Source organism: Pagrus pagrus (assembly GCF_965226575.1).
Source record: "Pagrus pagrus genome assembly, chromosome: 3".
In the NCBI taxonomy this organism is placed as follows: domain Eukaryota; kingdom Metazoa; phylum Chordata; class Actinopteri; order Spariformes; family Sparidae; genus Pagrus; species Pagrus pagrus.
Window position 1 is genome coordinate 35,664,730 of NC_140187.1, and position 26,789 is coordinate 35,691,518.

Genomic DNA, 26,789 nt, shown 5'->3' on the forward strand with positions numbered 1-26,789 from the left:
TGATGGCGGGGGAGTTGTGTACAATCTCAATAAAATTTGCAGCCACTTCAGAAGTAAGATAGCGTTTCCTCACGGTTCTCACTGGGGCCTCCTCATGGCTAAAACTGGTGATATTAAAAAAGATGCAGTAGTGGTCGGATACAGCCAAGTCAACAACAGAGGACACGTTGGTGGACAGGCCATGTGTTATGACAAGATCCAAGGTGTGTCCTCTGTTGTGAGTAGGCTGTGAAACATGTTATTTAAAATCCAAGCAGTAAAGAAGGTTTAAAAAATCATTTGAGATGGAGTCCGACTTGTGATCAATATGTAAGTTAAAATCACCAGTTAAAATGATTCTGTTGTATATAGGGTGCACAAGTGATAGTAGGTCAGAGAATTCGCTGATAAAACCAGTGGAATGCTTGGGTGGCCTATAAATCATGAGACATAAAATAGGAGGGCTGCTAAAAACACAGGCGTGGTACTCAAAGGTGGTGTAGTGGTGTAGCAAAATTTCCTTGGATGTTATTGATTCTGAAATAATTGAGGCAGTACCACCACCTTTCTTGCCCATCCTAGTAGAAAATAAAAAATTAAAATTTGGGGGAGAGGCCTCAGTGAGAAAAACCGGTGCGTCAGTGCCCAGCCAAGTTTCTGTTAAAAATAGACAGTCAATCTTATTGTCTACTATAAGGTCGTTAATAATAAAAGTCTTGTTTAAAAGAGAGCGCACATTCAGAAGTGCCATGTTGATGGTCTGTGATGGCTTGGGGTCCTTGGATGATGATGTGATGGATGTCTGTGGTTTGATATGAACCAGATTTTTACTGTTCATACCGCCTGTCCGGTTCTGATGGAGTCTGTTGGAGATGATGGGGGGAATGGGGAAAGAGTTACATGGCGGAGGGCAAACAGAAGATGCGGCGGTGTGGAGGTCTGTGGTGGGAAGTGATGGTGGATGAAAAGAAATGTGCTGCTGGTGCCTGTAGGGGGGGCTGTTGTGGGAGGGAGCACAGGGGGAGGGAACCATAGCAGAAGGATGACGGGGACAGGAAGGTGATGAGGGGGTTTGGCAGGTAAACAGTCACGCACGTGGAGTTGTTTGAACGGCGTGCTGAATATAAGCCGCAAGCATCTGGTTACCCAAGGAGCTGGGGTGGACTCCATCCCTGCTAAAAAGGGTCAAAACAAATTAAAATTGTCAATAAAACCAAAGTTGTGGATCCTGCTTGCGGACTGAAGCCAGGTGCTGAGGGCAAGGACTCTGCTGAAGCGCTCGGATCCCTGGATACGCGCCGGGGGGGGGGGGGGCCCTGTTACACGTTTTTAAAAGGCTGTTGAAGTCCTTTTTAGTCATTTCGGACTGGTGACGGGCCGTGTCATTTGATCCTACGTGGATCAACACCCGGGTGATGAAGGATGGGAGTGAGCGCAGCAGTCCGGGGAGTTTGTCCAGAATGACTGGGACAGTAGCACCAGGGAGGCAGTGGGTGATGGTGTTCATGAAGCGCATATCTCGGGTGTACGAGTCTCCTATAATTGCAGTGGAGGGTGGAAAAAGTGGTCGCGGTCTACCATGGCTCGCAAGGGCCGTGGGAGTTCACACGCACATACCCTCCACGGTGTGCGTCAGGGGAGACGAGCCCCGCGGGTGCCTAGGAGCGGCCGAGCCGGGAGAGAGGGAAGGGGACCCCGGATGCTCCGGGCGGTGTCGACCGCTGGAGTCAGGAGCGCCCTCGTCCCCGAGAGGAGGATCATGAGCCCGGCCACCGAGGAGACCCCCAGAGCACCTCAGCACTGCCTCCTTCAGAAGCCTCCGGGACGACAGCTGTTGATCCTGGGCTCCAGTGGAACGACTCCGCGCACCAACGGGAAGCAGTGGAGACGTCTGTCCAGCTGAGTGGAGAGCCGCAGCCGCGGAGCCCATGGGAGACAGGTCACCGGAGCGGGGAGGTGCAGGGACCGCACGATCGGTGGCACGGAGGGAGCCGCAGCAGCCACTGGAGCCTGGTCCGAGCTCCAGCATTGACCATCGCCCGGGTCCTCACCAAGTTGTGACAGAGCCTCGAAGCGATTGGAGAGCCGGAGGGGAGGCGAGCCGGCCCTCAGTGATGTCCTTTTACGGCCGTGAGCAACCACCTCAGCCCATGATCGCTGGAGGTGGGGAGTGGAGCAGGAGGACGGCCGAGGGCCAGAGGGATCCCAGGGCATGGTGTCTTGGAGGGCTGCTGAGAGGGAGTTGATCCGTAGCGACTGTTCATGGGCAACGTCGATGAACTGGGACAGCATGGCCTCTTTGCTCTTCAGTTCATCGGAGAGCCGGTGGATGTCATCCAACAGGTTAGCAATCCTCTTATGTGCTTTCTCGAGTTGAGTGTCATTTCCAGGGGGTAGCCATAGCACGTAGCTTTAGCTGTGTAGCTGTGTAGCTTAGCTCGCTTAGCTCACTACAAACTTTTTTACTAGGCCTAGCCTAGCTGCTACAGTGACAGCGTGGGAAAAAAGACGCCGACGCTGAGGACACAGAGCAGATCTGAAAATATACACGTCCAATGACTAAAAACAATCCCTGGGATAAAAGATGTGGTTAAAACAGTTCTCAGACAACAAGGACTATAAAAACTATAGTTCGGGAAATAGCTAAAAACTTATTAAGAGTAGGTTTTTCGGACGCGGGCTCTCTCTCTGTGGAGCTCTCTCTCCGCTGTCCTCACCACTCTCCTCACATTCCTCCAATCAGAGGCTTTGCAGCTTCAGAATCAGAATCAGAATCAGCTTTATTGGCCAAGTATGTGAAACACAAACAAGGAATTTGACTTGGTTATTCTTCGCACACGATGTAGAAGCCGGTAGAAGAGGGTAGAAGCCGGAGCTGCTCCTTGTTCTTTCCTGGAGCAAAATTTCATGATTTATTGACAGTACACAATATCTAACAGTGTCATCACTACAGTGAGATGTGTGTAATATACCTCGTAATGTATATCAAAGTTACATAACAGTCTCATAACCCTAATGCCAGGTCGTTACAGAATAATGACTTGAATGACAAAATTTGGTCTACTACTGGGTCCATACAATTGAAATTTACAGTTAGCTGTTACAAATAAAGGCAACTAATAATAGAGCTAACAGCAGAGCAAGAATACAGCCGGTCAAATAACACTGCTATCTTATGATTACATTACAGCTGACTTAGCTCAGCTTTAGCAATGCCACAGTACCCTGAAACCAGTCACATCATGCTGACTGTTGCAGTTTGTGTTGTCATTAGTTACACTAAAGATATGTTTCAGTAAACAGATAACGTAAGATGTTACTTACCGGTCTAAAGAAACATTGCAAGTTCAGCTCTTTACTTGTCCACAGCTGTCTCCAGTGTTAGAAAGCCTCAACAATATGTACTCTTATTTAGATTCTTTTTACATCACTCTCTCTTTCTCTGTCTCTTTCTCTCTTCTCTTCACACTCTGTTGATAGGGTTAGTTCATTTTTCATAAACGTTTTAAACTAAAATTATGTCTAGATCTTACAAATTTCACCTTTAAAGGGGACATATTATGCAAAACTCACTTTTTCCTTGCTTTAGTATGTATATTTGCATATCCGGAATGCCTCCCCGGCCCTTAAGAGTGATTTTCGACAACTAAGTCAATGTTTTGTAAACTACCGGAGTCAGGAATTGAGTCTCTAAACGAGCCATTCAGATTTCACCCGGACTGTTACGTAACAGTCCGGGTGATTTGAATACTCCAGCCCTCGTGCTGGGTATCTCCTCCCACATAATGCCAGCTACCTGAACGAGGATCCGCCATATTCTCATTCTCGCTTCACTTGTACGCGACAGCCTGACCGCTACCATGTACAACCGGATGCACGGATCCTCATGTTTCGCTACATCGCCTCCCTACCAAAGAGGATATCAGAGCGAAGTGGCTACATTTTATTCATCAGAGAAACATCCCAGCTTCTGTGATCAAAAACGTTATGGTCTGTGCTAGTCACTTCACGTCGGACTGTTTCAGCAACCAGGGTCAGTACAACGCTGGCAACGCCACAGATGATGTAAGTATTTATTTAACAGTATAGTTTGTGTTACTTTGGCCGTTTAGCACACAAGCTAACGCTGAGCGTCGATGTAAATATGAGGCTGAACTAACGTTACATGTGAAGTTATCAACGTTGAACATGTGGAGGAGACGGTATGAAATGGTCTCAGTTGTTAGCGGCCGGTGAGCTACTGTCCCGCCGCGAACACGCAGAGAAGATTGTATGAAATGGTCTCAGTTGTTAGCGGCCGGTGAGCTACTGTTCCGCCGTGAACACGCAGAGGAGATTGTATGAAATGGTCTTAGTTGTTAGCGGCCGGTGAGCTACTGTCCCGCCGTAACACACAGAGGAGACGTTGTGAAATGTCTCAGTTGTTCGCGGACTGTGAGCTACTGTTCCGCTGTAACACGCAGAGGAGACGGAATGAAATGGTCTGTTATTCATGGCCAGTGAGCTACGTTAATTGATTAGCATGTTGTGCTAAAGGACTGTGTCTTAGACGCCCAGGAGTAACTTGGCAGTCGAACAACTTCCTGTGTGTTAGTATACATGTAATACGTGTGTAGTGTTAGCTGCTGGCATGAGAGACCAGACCTGAGAGCACCAAAACGTTATCCGCAGTAAAGCAATCACTACTTTGTTTTGGAGCCAGAGGTTACCTGCTACATGTTTGCTGTGCTGGCATGGACATGGAAAGGTTGCTTTGCGTCGTGTATTGCTCATTGCCATGGTCACGCGATGCCGTCCTCACGTCTTCCGCCCAGCAGGAACAGGTGGGTGGCGCATGCAGTAGCTCATTAGCATTAAAGGGAAATGTAAAGAACCCTGCTGTGCTCAATCCTTCACTTTTTTCGACCAAAGCATGTTACTATCATTTCATTTAGACATCAAGGAACCATGTCAACAAGCAGAAATGAGCAAGATATGTCACCTTTAAAGACTGCATTTGTGTCACTATAAGGTTAATGACCAATTAGCCTTATAGTGACTATAACAGGGAACAGAAAAAGACACAGACACTGAACCATGACAATTATAAGTTAACTGTATTCAGTCAGGCCACAACAAGTAGCCTACTGTACACTAAATGGCAAAAACAGGTAGTTTATCATAGAGCTGAAGAAGGTCTCTATACTCACTTCTGCAACATGGTAGTGTGGATTAGACCCCAGCAAATCAGTCCAGATCACACCTCTTTTGTAGCCGTATATATATATTTTTTTTCTGGCAATCAAACACTTGAGACAATGGAGTAGGGGTGTGTAGCACTATGGAAAATTAGGCCTAGATTATTAAACTCACAGATTCATAAACAGGAATTAATAAATAGCATAAATAAAATAGAATTTATTTAAAATTTAAAAGGTTAACATCTATTCAATGGTCGGATATTGATCTGTAAAGAGACAGCAGGGGTAGATATCGCTCAGACTTTGGGTATCAAAGCTGGTGAACCCATCAATAGCAAGGTCCCAATAGAGTGGGTGGGGGAAGATAACATTGGATGTGTGAAGTGGATGGGCCCTGGCCCACTGACCGTACCTGCTGGTGGGGACCGTTGTGCTGTGTCAGGTGAGGTTAGAGAAGCCATTGGGCCAAAAGGTGGTCCTTACATGATGACATGGGTCATTTAGGAGTGGAGTGGACAACTGAGCTTCTGCGGAGTAGGTTCTATTGGCCCAAGATGGCAATTGATGCTGAATAGTATATCAGGGACAGTGGAGAATGCACAAAACCCCTTCCAAGAAGGCTGCACCCTTGCACCAGATTGTAAGCAGTGGTCCAATGGACCTGGTTTGCATAGATTCTCTCTCCATGGAATCTGACTTGAAGGGAATCAGTAATGTATTGGTTGTGATGGATCATTTTACACGTTACGCACATGCGTTTTCCTACCGGGAATCAGAAAGCCCTCAACGTGGCCAAAATCCTGGTGGAAAAGTACTTTGTGCATTATGGTCTGCCTAGCAGAATACATTCAGACCAAGGAAGAGACTTTGAGAGTTGGTTGATTAGAGAGCTCCTGATGATCCTGGGGGTGCGAAAATCCCAAACTGCACCCTATCATCCACAAGGGGACCCTCAACCCGAAAGATTCAATTGCACTTTACTGTCAATGCTAGCCACACTGGCTACTGGCATGGGAAGAAACATTCTTGGAGTGAGCATATTCCTTAAATTGTCCATGCCTACAATAGCACGAAATGTGATGCAACTGGATACTCACCATATCTACTGATGTTTGGCAGAGAAGCCAGGCTGCCAGTAGATCTTTGCTAACTGAAGGGAGATCTGCAAATAGCCTATGAACTCGCCAGCAAGTCAGCAGACAGGAACCATCAAAGAAACAAAAGAGCATATGATCAGAAGGTACGTTTCCAGACTGTTGACACTGGTGACAGAGTGCTCCTCAGAAATCTGGGGCTCAAAGGCAAACACAAGCTTGAAAGCTGCTGGAGCAAAGATCATGGAGAATCAACTGTGAGACCAAAGACACGTCTACAGAGACAGAACAGACACCAAAGAAAGACGAATACCTGCAAAAGCTCTTACCTAGGAGGACCTATGATAGTGGGGTGCCTAGGCACTCAGTCATTTCAAATTGATGCAAAAGTTTTGTTTTCTCTTCTAAATTGAAGATAAGGGTCTATAGAACAATTCTGGTCTGGGGCCAAGAAACCAGATTGAAAGAAAATAGTTTTTTGGCCCATTTTCTAAAATGGCCAAAATCGGAATTATGAATTTTTTAAAAAAGGTCTTAATTTTCTTACATTTGCTATGTAATATTATTTTTATTGCTATTGCAAGTCAGTACTATGTGGGGAATCCACTGTTGCTCAAATATGGAAGTTTTGAAAATTATGGTATGGCAAAAATCTAAGGTGGCTACCAATTTTCATACCTTTTTTAAAATTAATTATATTAATAACTATAATAACTTTGAAGAATGTCCTGAGTATTGTGAATAAAGGAAGGTGTTTATTACTTATTCCATTTCACATACAGTAATTTGGTATAGGCCTAATGTATGTCAAGAATATTTTACAATCTTTCATTTCATGCCCTTTAGTTATTTATCTTCTATTCCTCATTTCCGTATTTTCTCTCATCTACTGCTTAGATAGATTAAGTTCATTCGTCTGTATGCCTCATTTGCAAAGTCCATTCAGTCCATGTACGAAGAGTGAATAAATGCCTGAAGAATACAGTAATACAGTAATACAGAAATGGCAGCTATGCATTCTGTGCCAACAACAAACAGAGGAAAAACTTGTTTGCCCTCTTGCTAATCCAATTGTCAGTCGTAGAGAGGGAGCATACACAGAAATTATCAGCCTTGCACATCAGTTCAGAGCAAATGGTGCTGCTCCCCACCCAGATGTAGAACTTCCAGATGAAGAATCCATGCATCAGAATCGTTCTGCCTGGCACAAAACCTGTCGTTAGCTTTACCAGCCAACAACACTTTACAATGCAAAAAAACGTTATTCTGAAGGATTGCTTCCTGCCACAAGAAGATCCTGCCGGACTGGTGTACCTGTTAATCGTAATATATGTAGCCTATCTTCTGTGGTGATTTAACAAATGCAGCAGACCATTCTTTACAGAAGGTAGAACTATCCCATCAGATACATGACAAGGCAGTTGCGCTGGGGGAAGATCCTATTGTGGCCTTCCTTTCAGAGGGAGATCTTGTCACTATTGAGGCCAAGTATCATCGCAATTGCTACACAGGGTTCAACCGCCGTTACAATGTGATTTGTAAACGAGATACAGCTGGTGAAGACTTTGAAGTCACAGCAGAAAACGAGTTGCTCCCATTCATACAAGAAGAAATTGCTGGAGGTCGCAACATCTTTGCATTACAAGATCTGACCGATATGATGACAGAGAGATTGGAACAACATGGAATCCAGAAGACTGTGAACCTGACACGCCTAAAGAAAACAGTCCTCAAACACTTTCCGCATTTGACAGAAGAGAAAGGTACCCGTGACCGAGTTTTCATCTTTTGTTCAAAGACTGCTAGGAAGATCATATCAGTTGCATCTCAAACACCAGAAGAGGAAGCACATACATTACTTATGGAAGCATCCATTCTCAGAAAAAACGTTTTGAATCACAACACTCCATTCAGGTTTGATGGTTCATTTCCCAAATACTGCGAAAAATCATCTGTTCCACGATGTATGAAGTATTTCTTCTGTCATCTCCTTGCAGGACCCAAATCATCACCCGAACAAGAGAATTCTCAGGAGATACAGGTGGCCATGCTAAATATGACTTATTTTTCCTCAAACTTGAATTGTGAGCCTCCACTTGTAGTGTTCCTGGCCCTCGAACTGCATTCGCAAACAAGAAGCAAGAAGTTTGTCGAACTCTTACACAAATATAGTCTGAGCGTGTCATATAAGAAGGTCCTCAGCATTGAAGCTAGCTTTGCAAAGGCTATTGGAGATCGAACAAGGAACAACGCAGATATAGTTTGTCCTACAAATTTGCGTCAATGCATATTCACAGTTGCAGCCCTGGATAACCCGGTTCATAATCCCACATCACGTACTGCTACCTCATCTTTCCATGGAACTGGGATTTCACTTTTTCAGTTTCCTACAACACAGAAGTCTGGATTGGACCAAGAATGTCTATGCATGATCTACCAGCTCTCGGTGCAAGTGCATGAAAGAAAAGCTGAAGTGTACACGTCTGTGCAAGTGTAAGTGTGTGAAATAGCTGGAACAGAGTAATTTCCAGGACTCTGTGTGTAAATGTAAAGATTATTAAAAAGACACACCTGTTTTACATCACCAGGCCTATGATTTTCTGTCTATTTTTGAAGTGATACTGGACAAAATATGGGTTATATTGGTCATATGATAAAGATATTAGTTGCTACTCCTGACCCTGAATCAATACATACTTATTATGTTCAGATCAGATAATCTGATCAAGAGTTATAACAGCTACCATATTTTATTAAGGCTGGTGGTGGGTTGGGAGCCATCAACGCCCCCTTAGAGGTCTATTTTTTGACCAGCCTGTCTGGCCCTCGGACCAGAATTGTTCTATAGACTCTTACAAACAACTTAGAAGGTTAAACGAAAACGAAACTTTTGCATCAATTTGAAATGAAAATGACAAATTGCCTATACACGGAACCCCACTATGAGGAGCATGCTGCTGCTGATTCACGAAGTCAACATGAGCTGTCCACCCATGTACAAAATGAAGGTAGTCTTTAGTCAAGAAGAAGGTGAAGTCTAGCAAGAATTGGATGGAGTCTCTGAGGATGTGAAGATGGGTGTCAGTCAGAAGATGATGTTGCCAGTGCCACCTCCACTGACTCTGATCACTCTGACCCTGAGCCAGACCAGGGAAACTCTAAAATGCCTGTTAGTACTCCCAAAGCTAAGCCTATGTCTATGACAAAGACAAGCAGAGATCTTAGGCTAAAAAATAGTTCTAAGAGACATGTGAAGCCTGTAATTCGTCTGACTTTTGATGAACCAGGAAAGGGTAGAGATCAGCCAATTACTATTGTCCAATTGTCGATTGTCTTACTATTGAAAAAAGTTATACATTACACAGTTTTAAATAGGTGAGTTTTAGTGAGTGTTTTAAAGGTAGTGAGGTCTGTACAGTCTCTGATGTGTGTGGGGAGGGAGTTCCAGAGGGAGAGGTCAGCTATTGAGAAGGGTCTGTCGCCCCAGGTTCGGTGCTTGGTCCTGTGTGGTGGAGTGAGGAGATTTGCGCCGGAGGAGCGAAGGGTGTGGGACGGGTTGTGCTGTGGAGCAGGTCGGTGAGGTAGGGGGGTGCCTGGTTGTGGAGGGCTTTGTGAGTGAGGAGGAGTATTTTGAATTGAATCCGTTGTGGGATAGGGAGCCAGTGGAGTTTCTGGAGGACAGGGGTGATGTGGTCACGGGTGCAGGTGTGGGTGAGCAAATTAGGCCTAGATTATAAAAGTTAACAGATTCATAATAAATGGCATAAATAGAATGAGTTCATAAATAGAATGAATAGGATTTAAAAGGTTAAAAAGTATTCAAAGGTTGGATATTGCATATGCTGCAATAGGAACAGGATTTCATGGTTAACTTTAAATATATTTTCATGTGGTAAAATATATTTTGTTTTCTTAAATACTAAGTTCATGATGCTGGAAATGTTTTTTAAGGGTACTTTATTTTGAATACTGGGAGAAAAGAAAGTCAGAGGTATAGTTTTGCATTATCTTTATTTTCTGAGCCAATGAGATGTGAGTTGAAGGGTCGAGGTGAAGGGTCGAGAGGAAGTGATTGCAACAAAAGCGAGAAGACATGTTGAGATATGCTCCATGGCACAGCTAAAGTTTTACGTGGGTAACACATCCAGTTAAGCATTACTACTGTAAATTTTTTATAGACGAACGACTAGTGACTCTTACGGAAACATTGTACAGCGGCGTAGTTGTGTTATTTAAAGTTATTTTGGAGAACTCGGACTGAGCCACTAAATTGCACCACGAAGCTAACGCGGCTAGCGCTAGCTTATTTGTCACAGACTTTGCAAGTGTAGCTTGCTCAGACACCTTGGATACGCATCATCTGGACTGCCAAGTTAAACACACTGAGACCAAGGGACTGAGGTATCCAGCGGACAGCGGAGAATAGAAGATGTCTCTCCTTTTTGCCGGCTCAGCACACTCTCGCGAGGGTGGTGGCCATTGTTACAAGCAAGTTTTTTTTCCGGTTCTCACCGGAAGTAGCAGTGAGCCATTGTTTGCTAGCGGTTTTCGTTTCCCGTAGCGGTTTATTTGAAAGTTTACTGTTTTCTTTTCTAAACGATGATCAGCTCCGGTGGCATTTAAAAACGTTCTACTATAACCTTAATGTACTGGTGGAGGTTTTTGTCCCATAGACTGCCATTAACCACATTTTTTCATTGCAAAGCCATAACAGGATATAATCGTGCATTCTGCAATGTCGGTGCCCCCCCTGGTTGGAAAGAGGTAAAATTGATCATTTTTATTGTTGCTCATCAGATGACGTCACTTACCTATTATCCAGGCCTATCCACTAAGGGCCTGATCTACTAAGATCCCAGATGAATGACAGCATGCGCAAACCGCAGTATTTAAATGAGGGTTTTGTGCGTGGTAATCGTTTCCATCATGGAGAGTGTGGACAGAGAGCTGAATGGCCGCAAAGACAGAATGAAATTTGATCCGATGGATTAATAGAGAGCTCAGGTGGGACACTCAGGCCGCACTCGGATCTAATCTGCTGGTAAAGGCAGCGGTGACGTCTCTAAGTCCCGGTCCCGGTCCCGAAGCTGAGCAGCCAGATACTCGAGAGGGAGGAGAGGAAAGGAGAGGACAGGAGTGCACTGGAGGAGAGACGTGCGGCGAGCGTAATGGAGCTTAAAGGACGTTTAACACACCTGAAAAACTGCTACAGTTCGCTGGAATGACCCAGACACAAGGAAATGCAGAGAAAAAAAACAAAAAAATATTTGGTAGTTTTGATAAGGACTGAGGTTGAAAAGATCTGAGCAGGAAAGTTGAAAAAATAAATATTTATCTGATGCATTTTTGCAGCCGTCATTTCCTGCTGGACGTTGTCATCCCTAAGGATACAAGTGGGAGTTGTTTTTTTTTTTTTTAAAGGGTCCCAGAGGGTTAAAACTACCAGGCAAATCAACATTTACCTTCCAAAGGATGGCAGCAGCATGGCTGCAAGATCTGCCTTTACCTGCAATGCATGAACACCCTACTGTTTGGATTTCACTTGATGCTGACACTAACACCCAGGCTCGGCGATGAGGGACTTTAAGGCTTTGGCTGGGCTCTACATCTGCCTTAAGGTAAATAAGATTGTGTCCCATGACCTCTTTTAGCAAAACGGGAACAAGCTTATTACTGTGCAGGTACTGATACTCCTCAGTGCTTTTCAGATTATTCATTGCCTCCCCGTGCGAAGCGACAGAGTTAAGAAAGTAGCTAAAAATGCAACTGTATGTTATCTTAGGCCACTTCTTCATGTCATCCTCCCACCCCTCTATATGAGTAGGCAATGGGATTGTTGTCTCATTTAAGCTCTGACAGCTGGTGTTCCCACATGTTTTACCTCTTTAACCCTCATAAAAACCGGATTAGCGTCTACCGTTACCATGTAAACAGACGCGACTTCTGTTGAGAACCGGAAGTTGTGCCCATAATTCACGCAAGGCATCATGGGGGCTAGGAATAAGGTGGATAGGGTTTTAGGATTGAAGGTTTTGACTTTTTATGTTCTTGGTGTTAACATGAACAAATACTTTTGAGGTATTGAAGTTGAATTTACTACTATTGAACTGAAAAACTACTTCTTTGTTTATTAATATTTGTGTACAGATTAGGGCCAGGACTCGATTAAAAAAATTAATCTAATTAATTAGAGGCTTTGTAATTAATTAATCGAAATTAATCGCATTTTTAATCGCATATAAATATTTGACCTGAGAACAGTGAGAAGCAATTTTTTTCATATGGGTTTTAGTATACCATTGAATAATGACTGAATACCTAAGCTTAAGCAACAAAACATTGTTTATTTTTTTTCAAGGTGAAAAAAAAACCAACAGACAGGCTACCTACGTCTTGACCACATGTCAGCTGTTTAGCTGCAGCAGAGGAAACTCCGCTGTTCTCAGCTCCACTGCGACGAGCGCTTTTTTTTTTAAACAATAGCGACCGGCTTGGATACTGTAAACTGGCGCGGATCCGGTGTGTTTATCAAAGCTTGGTCGCAGTGCTGAGGCACCGGGTCGGTTTGAGCTGCGTTCAGGCTACATTAAAACTTTATAGATCCATGGGCAGTGATCAGTGTCGGCGGCTTTTTAACTTGTTAAATAATTGTGCTCCAGTATAATCGGTACGCCTGAAACTCATCCAGTGAGAAACGTTCCGCGGTGCAAAAATAAGTGCGATTAAAATGCGTTAATTTTTTTAATGCGTTAATTTTTGTGCGTTAAAATCCCGGCCCTAGTACAGATGTGAATATATTGTTCTAAGTAAACAGTTAAATTGATTGATTGAATTGCATTTGAATGGTTTATTTGCATTTAAGACTTAATGCATAGCTTTAGCTCTGGACTAAAGGGTAGACATTTATTTTAGTATCTTGTGTAACTGAAATGTACTAAGTTAAGTTAAAAGCAATTCTTTTAAAGGTGAGTAATTGCCCATAAGTCCTGCTATGTAGTAATAAACACACGGTAAAAAGACAGAGTAAACACACACTTATTGTTACAGATAACACTTTATTTAAAGAGCTCTATTAATTGCCAGAACCGCAAAGGGGCGCTACAAGTGCAAAGTGAAGCACTGAGTCTATGCCTTTGCTCTTCTGTCCAGGCACAGTGATTTGGATATGAATGGGAAGGCAAGAACTGAAGCTCAGAAGATCACTCACTCCAAAAGTTGCAGTATGGTGTCAGACATGTCTCTGCAAGCCCAGCCTCATACTCGGGTGAGCAGACACACACACACACACACACACACACACACACACTAACCGATTCCTGGCAGATAAGATGTTCAAGGAAATCGCACATTGCAAAACAATTTAGGTCCGAGGTCTGATGCAGAATTTTTTAAACTTCAGAAGCTTTTTGCGTCAAACCTGAATAAAAACGAATAAAAAGTTTTTAGTGTCAGTGGACAAACTCCAGGAAGTGGGGGGCACTGTTCATCACTTAGGCAAGAAAATCGATGCTGGACACAACAAAATGCGGAGACCCATCATCATCCAGATTGGAACGGCGTACTGAAGAAATCAGAACACACAAGGGTCTGCAAAGAACTCAACATTCGCTTCAGGGAGGACTTCTCGAAAGATGGCCGAGACGCCCGGGCAAAGCTGTGGCCTAAAGTGCAAGAAGCCAGACGCAATGGCAGAAAGGCCTTCCTAAAAGAGGGATATGCAATAGTTGATGCTAGGCGAATTTAACCCTGAGATGTGGACAAAACAAAGAAGACGGGATGTCTCTCATTCTCAGGGAGACTGTATTTTGTTTAAAGTAATGAACCTCGAGTTTCATACACGTTTAAAATGTATCGCTTTTTCTTTTAATATGTGAAGCTGTTTCAAAAAAATGGAAAATACGTAAATAGAGCGGTGCAATGGACCTGTCTTTTTAGGGCTACTTACTCATTCCTGCATTCAGTAAGCTTAAATAGCACATTCTAACAATTGATAGAAAAGTTATAGGGTTGAAAAATATGTTTAAACGCAAGGCTATTTTTTTATTGTGTAAGGAACAAGGCAAGTTGTGTTGTTTTGCAGAGACCCATACAGAGAAAGCATTTTAAAAGCGTTCTTTTTAATACAATGATAATAAAGTGTCTATTCTATTCTGGGATGGCAGATGAAAAATTTTATCTGCCATCCCTGGAAGAACGGCATACCTGGAGCAAAACTCCTCAGGTCAAGACTCTGCTGTCTACTTGCATCTGAAGGAGAAAAATCATTCCTTTGAGGACAACAATGTAAACATCTAGGCAACAGAAGACAGATGGTTTGAAAGTGGAGTAAAAGAATCCATCTATGTCAAACTGGAAGGACCGTCTTTGAAGAGAGGAGGTGTCCTATGACATTACTCATCACCCACCTACAATGCAGTACTGAGTTCCTTCCCCAGACAGCTTAACAAGCATCCACACCTGGGCTCACCTAGCCCTAGCAACCCACGAAGGCCGGTAGAGTCAACCCTAACGACTAAACTAACAAGTTTAAAAAGCCTGCAATTCCCCTACATTTAGTTAGAACTGAAGAAGCCTCTTGGATGAGAGGTGAAACGTCTTCACTAAACTGAAATGTCCAATTGCCTATGATACAGCACTTAGAGTTGAAATGACCTGGATGACTAAGAACCTTCATCAAGATCTTTATAAACTATCATTTAAAGCAACATTAGGTAGTTTTTCGACCTTAAAATAATGTTTCTAAACTCAGTTAAGTGGTAGAAAAACGGTTAATAGGATGAATGGTGATGTCTCTGCAGCCTGAGGGGGGTCGCGCCGGCAGCAACCGCACTGTGTAACTTCTCAGAGCGGGTCGGAACCTATCTGACGTAAAGGCGTCTAGTGCGACCTGCTTTACGGCATACGTCGCGTTTATTCGTCGGTGGATTTAGCCAGCATCTACTTGGATTTTTCGTAAACCAACGCCATGACCAAGCCAGCGAAAAAAGCCAAGAAGGTATTGTCTGAGGAGGCGAAGAAAAGATAAAAGGAAAGTGATGGAACAGAGCCCGGACACGGATAAATATTGGACTAGCTTACACTCGGTGGCGGGAGCTGAGTAAGAAATGGGTTTCAAGACAGATGGCGACCTAGCCTTGATGCTACTGGATTTGTAAGTAATATATTACATATATACATATGTTTATTATCTTACCGACTTTTACTTTGAGTTGATTTGTTGTTATGTGGTGTTCATTGGGGCACTATTTGTCCACAGTTTATAACCGTAATAAAGCCGGGAAATAATCTAATGCTGTCCGTTTCGATAGCTTGCACATTTTCACGTAGTGACTGTAAATGATGACTAACTTACTAAAACACTATGAACGTCTTGTCTTGTAAAGTTGCAGATTCCTTAGTTCATGCAGATAATCAATGTAATTGTTGAACAGTGTGGTCGGGAGGTAACGTTAGGCTATTGTTGTTAGCGGTAACGTTAGCATGCTACTTACTGTTGTCGTACCGAATTGGTTGTAGTTATTACACCAAACACAACGTCAACTTGCGATTGTATTTAGTAACTCCCGAAAACATAGTTATATTTTCAGACGTTACTAAACACATTCACGCCCAAGCGTCTTGTTTTGGAAGTAACTTAGGCGGTGCAAGCACTATAACCAACTCGGTATGAGAATAATTCTAGCATGCTAATGTGCTGTGTAGCCTATATGCTAGCAAACTACCAACTGCTATCTCTGAATCTAGCTTGTTGTTGGCACTTGAGTGAGGTTTTTTCAGACGATTTCATGATTCTCCGGCTCTGTCAACAAATTCACGTGTATTCATTTTCCCCAGGGATGCTCATTCAGTGACAGTATTTACGACACTGGTAACAGATAATTGCACTTCTCAACCAGCTGGGGGTAGTAATGAGTCCAAACTACCTAGTGTTGCTTTAATGTTTGAAATTTGAATTAGTAAATGATTACTTGAAACATTGGTTAACTTTGAATTGACTGTTAGTAAATGGTTATTACTCCATTAACTAATGTTGAGTAATATATTGTTACTATTGTTATAAGTGTAAATAGAATCTTAATAAACTATCAAATTAATTAATGAATAAATATGTTAATTAACATGAAAACCATTAGTTAATGAGAACTTGACACGTAAGTTAACTACTGTAAGTTAATTATAATATAGTTGTTACTCCATTACCTAATGTTAATTAATGTTACCTTATTATTGTTGTTAGTGTAAATTAACTATTAGAACATGTATGAATTTAAACTTTTATTAACACAAACACGATTGGTAAATGATTACTTTACACATCAGTTAACTGTAAGTTAATGGTTATTACTACATCAACTAATGTTAATTAATGTACCCCTTGTAAAGTGTTACCAGGATGGCATTGTTTGGTGGGATGGACCCATTTTGCTATGGTTTGTAACTGATTGGCTAGGAAATAGTTGAGAAATTTAGGTGCATCAAGACCTCCCAGGTTGTTTGGTTTTTGTAAGGTTATGTCTTGTTATATCTCAGTTTTTCTCACAGGGGGCCCTCGACGCTGGGATTAGTTTGATCCGCCTAAGGGGGTGCTGCCCTGGGGGCTGTCCTGGCCTGGATGGATGGGGTGGCACTGCACCGTGGCCATCCCCAGAGCCGTGGTGTGGGCTCCTCTGTCTGTCCTGGTTGGGTGGTTCCCGTGGCGGTGGTGGTGGGGTCAGGTCTTTTAACTTGTACAGCACTTTGTGTTGCATTTTTAATGTATGAAAGGTGCTATATAAATAAATAAAGTTTAAGTTTTTAAGTTGTTGTTTTTTTTCCCAGTATCATTTTGTTAAAGCTAAATCTAGATAATTTAACCATGTAGTGGGTGGGCACGCTGGAATCATTGAAAAAAGGAATTAATTTTGGGTAATATTAGATTTTGGGTGAGTTGGCATGGAATTAACCCTCTAGGCGCCAGAGTTTATTTAGGAAAATATTCCGTTTGGATTTTAAGATTTCAAAAGGCTGTAGCTTGGAAGTGGTGAGAGATAAATCCATAGTGTAAATGAGAAAAATATTCATAATGACCTAAAGTTTGTGATGGGAGCAAATTTACTCATCTAATTTGCATATTGTGACGTCACCAGGTGGCAGCCATATTGGATTGTGTAACTTTCAGTAAAACTGATTTTTGAACATATTTACACAGAAAAAAAAATGTATATTGTCATCTCATCCTCAAAATAAAGGAACAGGAGTGTGATTGGAGTAAATTTACTAATCTAATTGGTATATCACCAGGTAAAATTCAGTAAAACGGAATTCTGAACATATTTACACAGTAGATTTTTTTTCCATTTCATTTCATTCAAGATTTTTTTTGACCCTCTCATCCTCAGAGTAAATGAAGAGGAATCTGATATGAGTGAATTCCCTAATCTAATTTGTATATCACCAGGTAAAATTCTATTTTTATAGCTTTTAGTAGTTTTTATAGTTTTTTTTTTTTTTGGTCTTTATAGATTTTTTTGGGGGGGAAGGGGGGGGACTTGAACTTATACACATCTATCAAGATGGCATTGTTTGGGGTTTTTCAGTGTGTGGTATCTCTCGTTGCAAGGCACGGCACACAGTCCTACTCCACACTGACTGCGCCTGAACTGTGTCTGGCGTCGCCCCTTAGGACGGGTGCGATCTGAGCAAACTACGCAATCTGGACGATCATCAGCATTGCGGAGCCAGTGACGTTCAGTGAGCCGCTGTGGCATTTCTCCCCCTTCCACTGAAGGCCTTCCTCCCTTCTTGCCTTCTTTCTTGGAGTAACCCTCAAGTAAAGAAGTTACAATGTCCTGGATGAAGGCCTTCAGTGGTTTGTGTGGGCCAGGACCACACCGACTGTAGATGATGTGGGCATTGACCACACTGATACTAAGAACCGCATTGATAATGTGGCTGTACCATTTCCTGGATCGGTGTGGAAAGAGGTACGTTTTCATGCGCTGATCAGCTGTATCAACTCCCCCCCCATAAAGGAGTTGTAACTGTCAACGCACTCTGGTTTTTTGATGTCACGAAAACCCGTCGCATTTGCTTTTGAACGGATACGTTTCTGAACACGTGTTCCCATGAACTGATGTCAGCATGGTGAGACGCTTTGTGTCATGCCATGCACAAGCCAGCAATTTGCCATGCCGCATGAACACAGGCTCATCTCCCCTTTTCGTAGGCAACTGAGCTGGTTTCAGGCCCTGTGGCATCCCTCGCCTGTTGCAGTTCACTGTCCCACACAGTCCAGTTCCGTTAGCTGCTAACTCGTTAGCTAAGGCTGGTGATGTGTAGTAGCTATCCATATACACCTCATGCCCTTTTCCAATGTATGGAGCCATCAGCTGACGGACAATACAGTGGGTCGCACCGAGATGATGATCATCCTCATCTGCTGTGTGTCCTGTGTACATGGACCACTGTAAAACATAGCCTGAGCTAGCTTCACTCAGTACAAATGCCTTGTAGCCATATTTATCTGTTTTTTTGGGATTGTACAGTTTCAAGGTTGACCTCCCCTTGAATGCGATGGTCAAGGCTTTCATTTCAGGGATGGTGACATCATACCAGCCATGAAATCTGGAGTTTGGCTGAAGTTGGTGTGTTTCAAGGTACTGGTGAGCATATCTATTGGTTTCATTTGTGATGAGGTTCCAGAAATCCTCATCCAAAAACAGAGACAGGAAATCACATGCACTAGCATCTGTGAGATCCTTGTCTCCAGGATACCCCACAGGCTCATTTTGTTTTTTTATTGCAAAAATCTCTCTGTCTCTCTATCTGTCCAGCACGCTCCTTCCTCTACTCCGCTACTCTCTCCTCTCCCACTCTCCCGCTCAGCGCTCCCACTCTGACAGCCGGAAATTAGATCCAGCGTAGCGCCGATAAATCCATATAATGCGAGTGATGGGGCAGCGACACACAGCCTCTATATAACGCATTATCTGCCACGAAACTAGTTCATTTCACTAATATTGTGTCATGATACGCTAGCGCTATTCCCCTCTGAGTCTGGGCTCGTCCGTTATCAACATCCGGGGTCAAAATAGCAGTAGCAGCTACAGGTAAACAAGCTGGGCTGTCGCGGGTGCGCGCGCAGCTCAGAGATGACATCCTCCAGGTCAGAGGTAGTAGGTCAACCTACAGACCCCGGATGTTGACAATAGACGAGCCCGGACTCAGAGGGGAATAGCACTAGCGTATCATAACAAAATATTGGTGAAATGAACTAGTTTCGTGGCATGCTCATAGAGGCTGCGCTTCGGTGCCCCATCACTCGCATTATATGGATATATCGGCGCTACACCGGATCTAATTTCGTCCGAACAACTTCAAATGACACAAAAGTTATCTGGGTGAGTAAATGACCATATATTTTGCTAGAAATAAGGTCCAGGTTGTAAAAAACGGTAGTTATTCTTCAACCAATTGTGTACCGAATTTGCATATTTTGGCTTATGTGTTGGAACATGTATGTCAAACTAGCCGCAGGGGCTACTGTATGAAGATTAGAAATGTTATTTCCTGTTACCACTAGGAAGGGCTATGACTGTAAAACAATATTGACAGACAAATGTGTCCAGGCCAGGACTCTTATCAAACATCTGAAGTTTGGTTCAGATTCGGCCATGCACAGTGGATTTACAGCAACTTTCCTGGCAAAAGATTGATATATACTGCCCTGCCACAGCCACGGCCTCAAGCTTTTAACAACTTTTATTTGCAAAGTTGTTAAGATTGCATGGATTAAAGTTTTCCGTTGCTATGATGGATTTCCGTCAACTCGGCTCTAAAAAGGCCATGAATGAGATCGATGCAGATCCAAAGAGAAAAAAAAAAACGAGGGGTGGGTGACCCGACCTGACCCGGGTCGGTTGACACGTTACAACTTAGAATTAGTCTGGGCCTTTATTTTGTTAAATCCGAACATGTTAGTAGCACGTATGTTGCTTTCGGTTTTGCAAGCATGGATGCGCTTCTACTAAAGGAAGGCACCGATGTGTCTGAAATTGATAAAACAGTAAAAATTTGTGGAGGTAGCCATTTAGTTCTTGGTGCAAAAAAAGGAAAATGCCAGGCGCTTTTTTTTGTGTGGTTTGCCATAAGAAAATACTGTATGGGAGCAATGGCAAAAAAGTCCTTTCACGCCATTAGTCTGAAGCTAGCCATAAGGCTAATGTAAGAGCTCTTCAGCACACATGCTCAATGCCTGGTGCAACCACCACAGAGGTAGGTGCATCTATGGCTGACTGTGTCTGCGCACAGAAAGTGCGCATATACACTTTCATAGCGGAGCATGACCTGTCCCTGACCATATCACAACCACTTGTCAAACTGATTCGATCAGTTGCAGAAGACCAGAGCACCCTCTCCAGGCTGTCATTGTCCAATGTACATGCCTCCTACCTGTGCACACATGGAATTGCAGCTCATTGTAAAACGGAGTTGTCTGAAACTGCAAACAAAGATGTTCTCTTTAAATGCAGATGAGGCAACTGATGTAAATATGGACAGGATTTTGAATGTACTTGTTTGCTACTTTGATGAGGATATGGGGAAAGTCGTGACCCAGCATCTTGGCTCAAGGAAAGTGAACATTGCAGGTGCCTCAACCATCACAAATACAATGAACGAAATCCTTCACTCCTACAATCTAAACTGGAATCAGGTTGTGTCCGTTTTGCTGGATAACTGCAGTGTTATGAGAGGGAAGCGATCTGGAGTGGGGAGACAGATCAGAACAGAAAAGAAAACACATCACTCCATGACATCAGTGGAGACACAGTACATATTGTACATATGGTTTCAAATCAAATCAAATCAAATCAAATCAAATTTTATTTGTATAGCCCAAATTCACAAATCACAGTTTGCCTCAGAGGGCTTTACAATCTGTACAGAGACGACACCCTCTGTCCTTCGACCCTCGATTCGAGTGAGGAAAAACTTGCCCCAAAAAAGGCCCTTTTAACAGGGAAAAAATGCGGAAGAAACCTCAGGGAGAGCCACAGAGGAGGGATCCCTCTCCCAGGACGGACAGACGTGCAATAGATGTCGCATGTACAGAGCAGATCAACGAGATCACAATGTATTCAATTATAAGCGATGGTTGACAGGAGTGAAAGTACACAAAGATGTATTACAGCAATAATGATGAAATGCACATGGAAATGTGATTACTAGTGATAACAGTAGTAATGATCAATGGCAAGGATGGTATGTAGCAATGCAGTACGATAATAGTAGTGGAACGTATGTAACAGAGATGTGACTAATATTAGCGACAGTAGTGGTGGGTGTCAGGCAGGGTCATGGCAGTAGGTGCATCCACGATCAGGCAGGGCCATAGCAGTAGGCGCATCCACGATCAGGCAGGGCCATAGCAGTGGGCGCATCCACGATCAGGCAGGGCCATAGCAGTGGGCGCATCCACGATCCACGACCCGGGCGCGGCCAGGATCCAAGGGAGCCTGTAGGACTAGAAAGCACAAGGACTCCGGGGAAGAAGCAAGTCAGTGACATGCAGAGATGGGGCATGTATACAGGCATAATGTATACAGATGGAGAGGAGAGGAGAGGGGAGGAGAGAGAAGCTCAGTGTGTCATTGTCCCCCGGACTAGGCCTATAGCAGCATAACTAAGAGCTGGTCCAGCCCTAACTATAAGCTCTATCGAAGAGGAAGGTCTTAAGTCTACTCTTAAAGGTAGAGAGGGTGTCCGCCTCCCGGACCAAAACAGGAAGATGGTTCCACAGAAGAGGAGCTTGATAACTGAAGGCTCTGGCTCCCATTCTACTTTTGGAGACTTTAGGAACTACAAGTAATCCTGCGTTCTGGGAGCGTAATGCTCTAGTTGGGTGATAGGGTAATATGAGCTCCTGGAGATATGATGGTGCCTGACCATTAACAGCTTTGTAAGTGAGGAGAAGGATTTTAAACTCTATTCTTGATTTTACAGGGAGCCAGTGCAGAGAGGCCAGTACAGGAGTAATATGATCTCTTTTCTTAGTTCCTGTCAGTACACGTGCTGCAGCATTCTGGACCAGCTGGAGACTCTTTAGAGACTTGTTAGGGCAGCCTGATAATAGAGAATTACAATAGTCCAGTCTGGAAGTAACAAATGCATGGACTAGCTTTTCTGCGTCTTTTTGAGACAGGATGGGCCTGATTTTTGCAATGTTACGTAGATGAAAAAATGCAGACCTTGAAATTTGTTTTATGTGGGAGTTGAAGGACATATCTTGATCAAAGATAACTCCCTCAAATGCTGCCAAGGCCCTTTTAAATCCTTTCAAGGAATTTGTGGATGAATTCTGCAAAGATGTCTACTATGACATTGAAAAGTTCCCCAAGCAGAAAGAAGTGTTTGCAGAGTTTCAATCTTTACTTCACATGAAGAACAAGAGCCTGATCCGCCCCATCAGCAGCAGGTTTCTTCAAATGCTGGAAGTGTGTGTCAGCTTCCTTTCACCCCATGATCAGTGCAAGTACAGGTGAGATGGCATTAGCTTAGTTTATACTTTTACTTATTACTATTTTCTCTATCAAATTTGTTAAATTAAATTCAAATGCAGTAATTCTCCCTACTCTGTTTACTCTTCTGAATATTAATTTATTTGTGTTGTTGTTTTTCAGATGCCTGCTCAACCAGGTTCTGCAAAAGCATGGAGTGACATCTGATGAAAAGGCTAGGATGATTGTGCTGCACCCAAAACTCCCAAAATCAGCAAAGTGCCTAACAGATACAAATAATGACAGGAAGACAAGAATCTATGTACTTTTCACAGAGTTCAACAAGCTCACAGCCATGATCCACTTATACAGAGGTATGGTAATTTTTTCCATAAAAAGTATTGTAACATAGTGTATAATCATTTTAATGTCTTTGTTGCATACATTTCATAAATTAAACTGGACTTAATCAAAATATAGTTTTTAGATCTGTATGTGATGTGATGTGTATTTAAGTCAGTTTTCACTAGTTCTTATAACAATAAAATGTTATCTTACGGAGCAGTTAATAACAAAAAACTTTTCTTTGTGATTTGAAAAGGTTTTGAAATATTCTCAATAGTAAGTTGCAATGTAGGTGCATTGAAAAGAATGTTAATAGTATTCAGACACTTTTCTAATCAGTTTTTATTATGAATTGCAGGTATACTCCCGCCCTTCCAGGTCTTCCTCAAGAAACTGCGGCATAAGAAGCCTATGCTTCATGCTGTGCATATTGAGATGGTGCTGCAGGTGAGAGACCTTCTTTCCAAATTCATGAAGCCCAATGCCATCCCCTTGGATGTGAAGAGCTTGTTGAAGCTAGATATCCAGAACCGAGACCTTCATTACCCAGACAAGTGGTTGTCTGTGGGAAAATTCAGCTATTTTGCTGTGAACAAAGCCAGGGTGGAGAAGAAGGGGTGCAAGAGGTGTACCATGCACTCAGAGAAGGCTATGTCAAGGTAGCCACATTCCTGTTAAAAAACCTTCCCTTGGGCAACGAGGTGATATCCTCCTTGTCTGCATTTTCGCCGTCATTAATGCGGGATCAACAGGTTCTAACTGCATTTAGCAAGGCTCTGCCAAATGTCATCACCACTGATGAACTGGGCCAGCTGGATGTAGAGGTGAGGGCATACCAGATTGATATAGATCTGGAGGGCAAAGCCAAAGGTTTTGATGATAATGCAGCGTGGAATGACATTGACTGGTGGAGAAATATACTTTCCATGAAGTCACCAGAAGGAGAATTCCAATTTCCTACCTTGGGGAAATTGGTAAGGGCACTGCTCTCATTGTTTACCGGCCCTCTTGTTGAAGGAAGTTTCAACATTATGGATTATATTATTGAAAAAGATAGGGTCAAACTAAATATTGAGACATATGAAGGCCTAGCCATGATAAAATCACACCTGAAGGCAGCCGAACGAACAACCTCTACGATGAAGATCAGTGCTGCATTATGACCAATAAATGACCAATACAAAGGTCATCTAAAGGAGAAGAAGAAGATTAACAAAGAGAAGGAACGCAAAATCAGGGAAGCTTTCTACCAAAGTGACCAATTAGAAGAAGTAGGTAGGTGTGGGCGAAAGTGCTTTAAAAAAGGCCCGTGCAGACAGAGAAGGTTAGGTGGGTACTTGTAGATTTCCTAGATCGGAGAGGATTTCTGGTAGAGCAGAGGGCAAAGCTTGAGGCAGAACTTTGTCAGATATTGGGAACACCAGGTGCGGCCGCACTGGTTCGGACGCAGGCTTGAAATCTGTTTCAATAAAGATTGCTCTATCCATTCTCACCCAGTCTCGCCTCCGCAGATTCTTTTATCATCAAACTACACGCCGACATCTTTGAGGAAGAAAGCCCAGAAACAACAGCCTCTCAGCAGTGAAGGTTAAGAAAGTGAAAACAGCTTCCACCACTACATCCACTTCCACCTCTGGAGCTGCTGCTGCAAGACTCTCCTCCTCCACTACAGTCTCCGCATACAGCTCAAGAAGAGCCACATGTGCAACCAAATCCTCCCACCCTTCTTCCTCCTTAACCAGAAGAGTTACCCCTGCAGGCCACCTCCACTCCTCTTCCTCCTGCCCCTCATCCAAAGCCACCCCTGCAGGAAAACCACCCTCCTCAAAAGGCCCTCCTGCAGGAACCTCCTCCTCATCATCATCCAAAGCCACCCCAGCAGAAAACCACCCTCCTCAAAAGGCCCTCCTGCAGGAACCTCCTCCTCATCATCATCCAAAGCCACCCCAGCAGAAAACCACCTTCCTCAAAAGGCCCTCCTGTTCTCAGCAGTGAAGGTTAAGAAAGTGAAAAAAGCTTCCACCACTACATCCACTTCCACCTCTGGAGCTGCTGCTGCAAGACTCTCCTCCTCCACTACAGTCTCCTCATACAGCTCAAGAAGAGCCACATGTGCAACCAAATCCTCCCACCCTTCTTCCTCCTTAACCAGAAGAGTTACCCCTGCAGGCCACCTCCACTCCTCTTCCTCCTGCCCCTCATCCAAAGCCACCCCTGCAGGAAAACCACCCTCCTCAAAAGGCCCTCCTGCAGGAACCTCCTCCTCATCATCATCCAAAGCCACCCCAGCAGAAAACCACCCTCCTCAAAAGGCCCTCCTGCAGGAACCTCCAGAACGGGCATCAGGTGCCACCAAGTTAGATGCCTTTGGGTTCACAACAAAAAGGCAGAAGAAATAGACCTTTTACTTTTCTCTCTTTTTTTCTGTTCTTGTTTCCAAATCTATTTCAACACTGTTTACTTATTTTTCCATTTAAAGTAATTTTTTTCTGTTACACTGTTGTGTTTATTGTTTAAACAGTATTCTTTTTTAAATTATTGTTATTTTTGAAAGCATTGTTCTGGAAATAAATGCTTGCACTGAAAACTTGTGCAGATGTTTTGTCATTTATAGCCCATTAACAAATGGCAAAGTCTTGCAAAAAATATTGGTTTTATGCCCTAGCTTTGAACACGTGAAGCAATTACTTAAAAAAAAAAATTCAGTCAGATGATTTTTTTTTTTTGCTTTAATCCCTGAGATTGCCATGACGAAATTTGAAGTTGATCCAGTTAAAGCTGTTGGTGGAGTTTGTTAAATTTAAAATGACTGATGGGTTTAGTTCATGGCACCAGGAGACTTTTCAATTGCAATACTGTGTACTGAATGTTGTACATGTATGTGAAAGTAGTCCCAGGGGCTGTGTTTTAGGGGATGCCAATGAGCCATTTTGCCCCGACCATGGCTGTAACCCATAAAATACTTAGATTTCAACCACATTATAATTTATTCTAGGTTTCATGAGATTTTGAGTATGGTTCAGCCCTCAAAACAATGCCTAACTTTAGGCGAGACAAGAATAATAATTCCTTGCATTTCGAGAGGGTCGTCACACCGTTTTGTGCACACTGGCATGTACAACAGTTGTTACTTTCAATGGAAAGTTTCCACCTTGAATATTTCTATAATTGTGCAACCCTGATGAGAGTACAGTGATAAACTCAAATTCTCTCAGATCTTTGTATCCATTTTCAATTATAGCTACTTATTTCAATTGAAGGTTTATGGTAACAAAGTCTTTATTTATTAGGGCACGTGTCAAACTCAAGGCCCGCGGGCCTTATCCAGCCCACCACGTCATTTTATGTGGCCCGCAAGAGCTTAAAAGGTATATAATTGTCTACACTGCTTTACAGCGTACATTGACCATAAAGCACATCTCCCACAATGCATGTCGATTTTGTGAACTGCCAAAATGACGGCATCCTGCCGCTAGATCGCAGTGTTTCCATATTGGCGTTTGACTAAAGCGGTTTTTGAACAAGATATACAAATAATCCCAAAATGTCCAAGAAGAGAAAAATTGATGCAGAGGGAAAGCAATTTAATGAAAGTTGGGAAAGCGAAAACATGTTTGTGCTTCAAGGAGAAAAAACATCTTCTGTGTTGTGAGGCAGTGTCAGTGATGAAGGACTACAATTTACGTTGGCATTTTGAAACCAAACACAGAGCTAAT

At 43.1% G+C, this 26,789-nt stretch overlaps 1 protein-coding gene across 9 annotated transcripts in view; it reads left to right on the forward strand.

The window, feature by feature from the left end:
- Positions 1-26,789, forward strand: part of plekha6 (pleckstrin homology domain containing, family A member 6) — a 312,790-nt gene that overhangs the window by 74,888 nt on the left and 211,113 nt on the right. For 6 of the 9 annotated variants that reach the window (XM_084348673.1, XM_084348674.1, XM_084348670.1 and 3 more), the window contains one exon: positions 13,403-13,517. The exons of 2 other annotated variants lie outside the window; for them this stretch is intronic. In XM_084348673.1, the coding sequence (XP_084204799.1) occupies positions 13,419-13,517 (99 nt within the window). In that variant the 5' untranslated portion in view covers positions 13,403-13,418. Of the gene's footprint in view, positions 1-13,402; positions 13,518-22,884; positions 23,103-23,431; positions 23,521-26,789 lie in introns of those variants that run through there. One more of the 9 variants, XM_084348671.1, reaches the window with a different exon arrangement.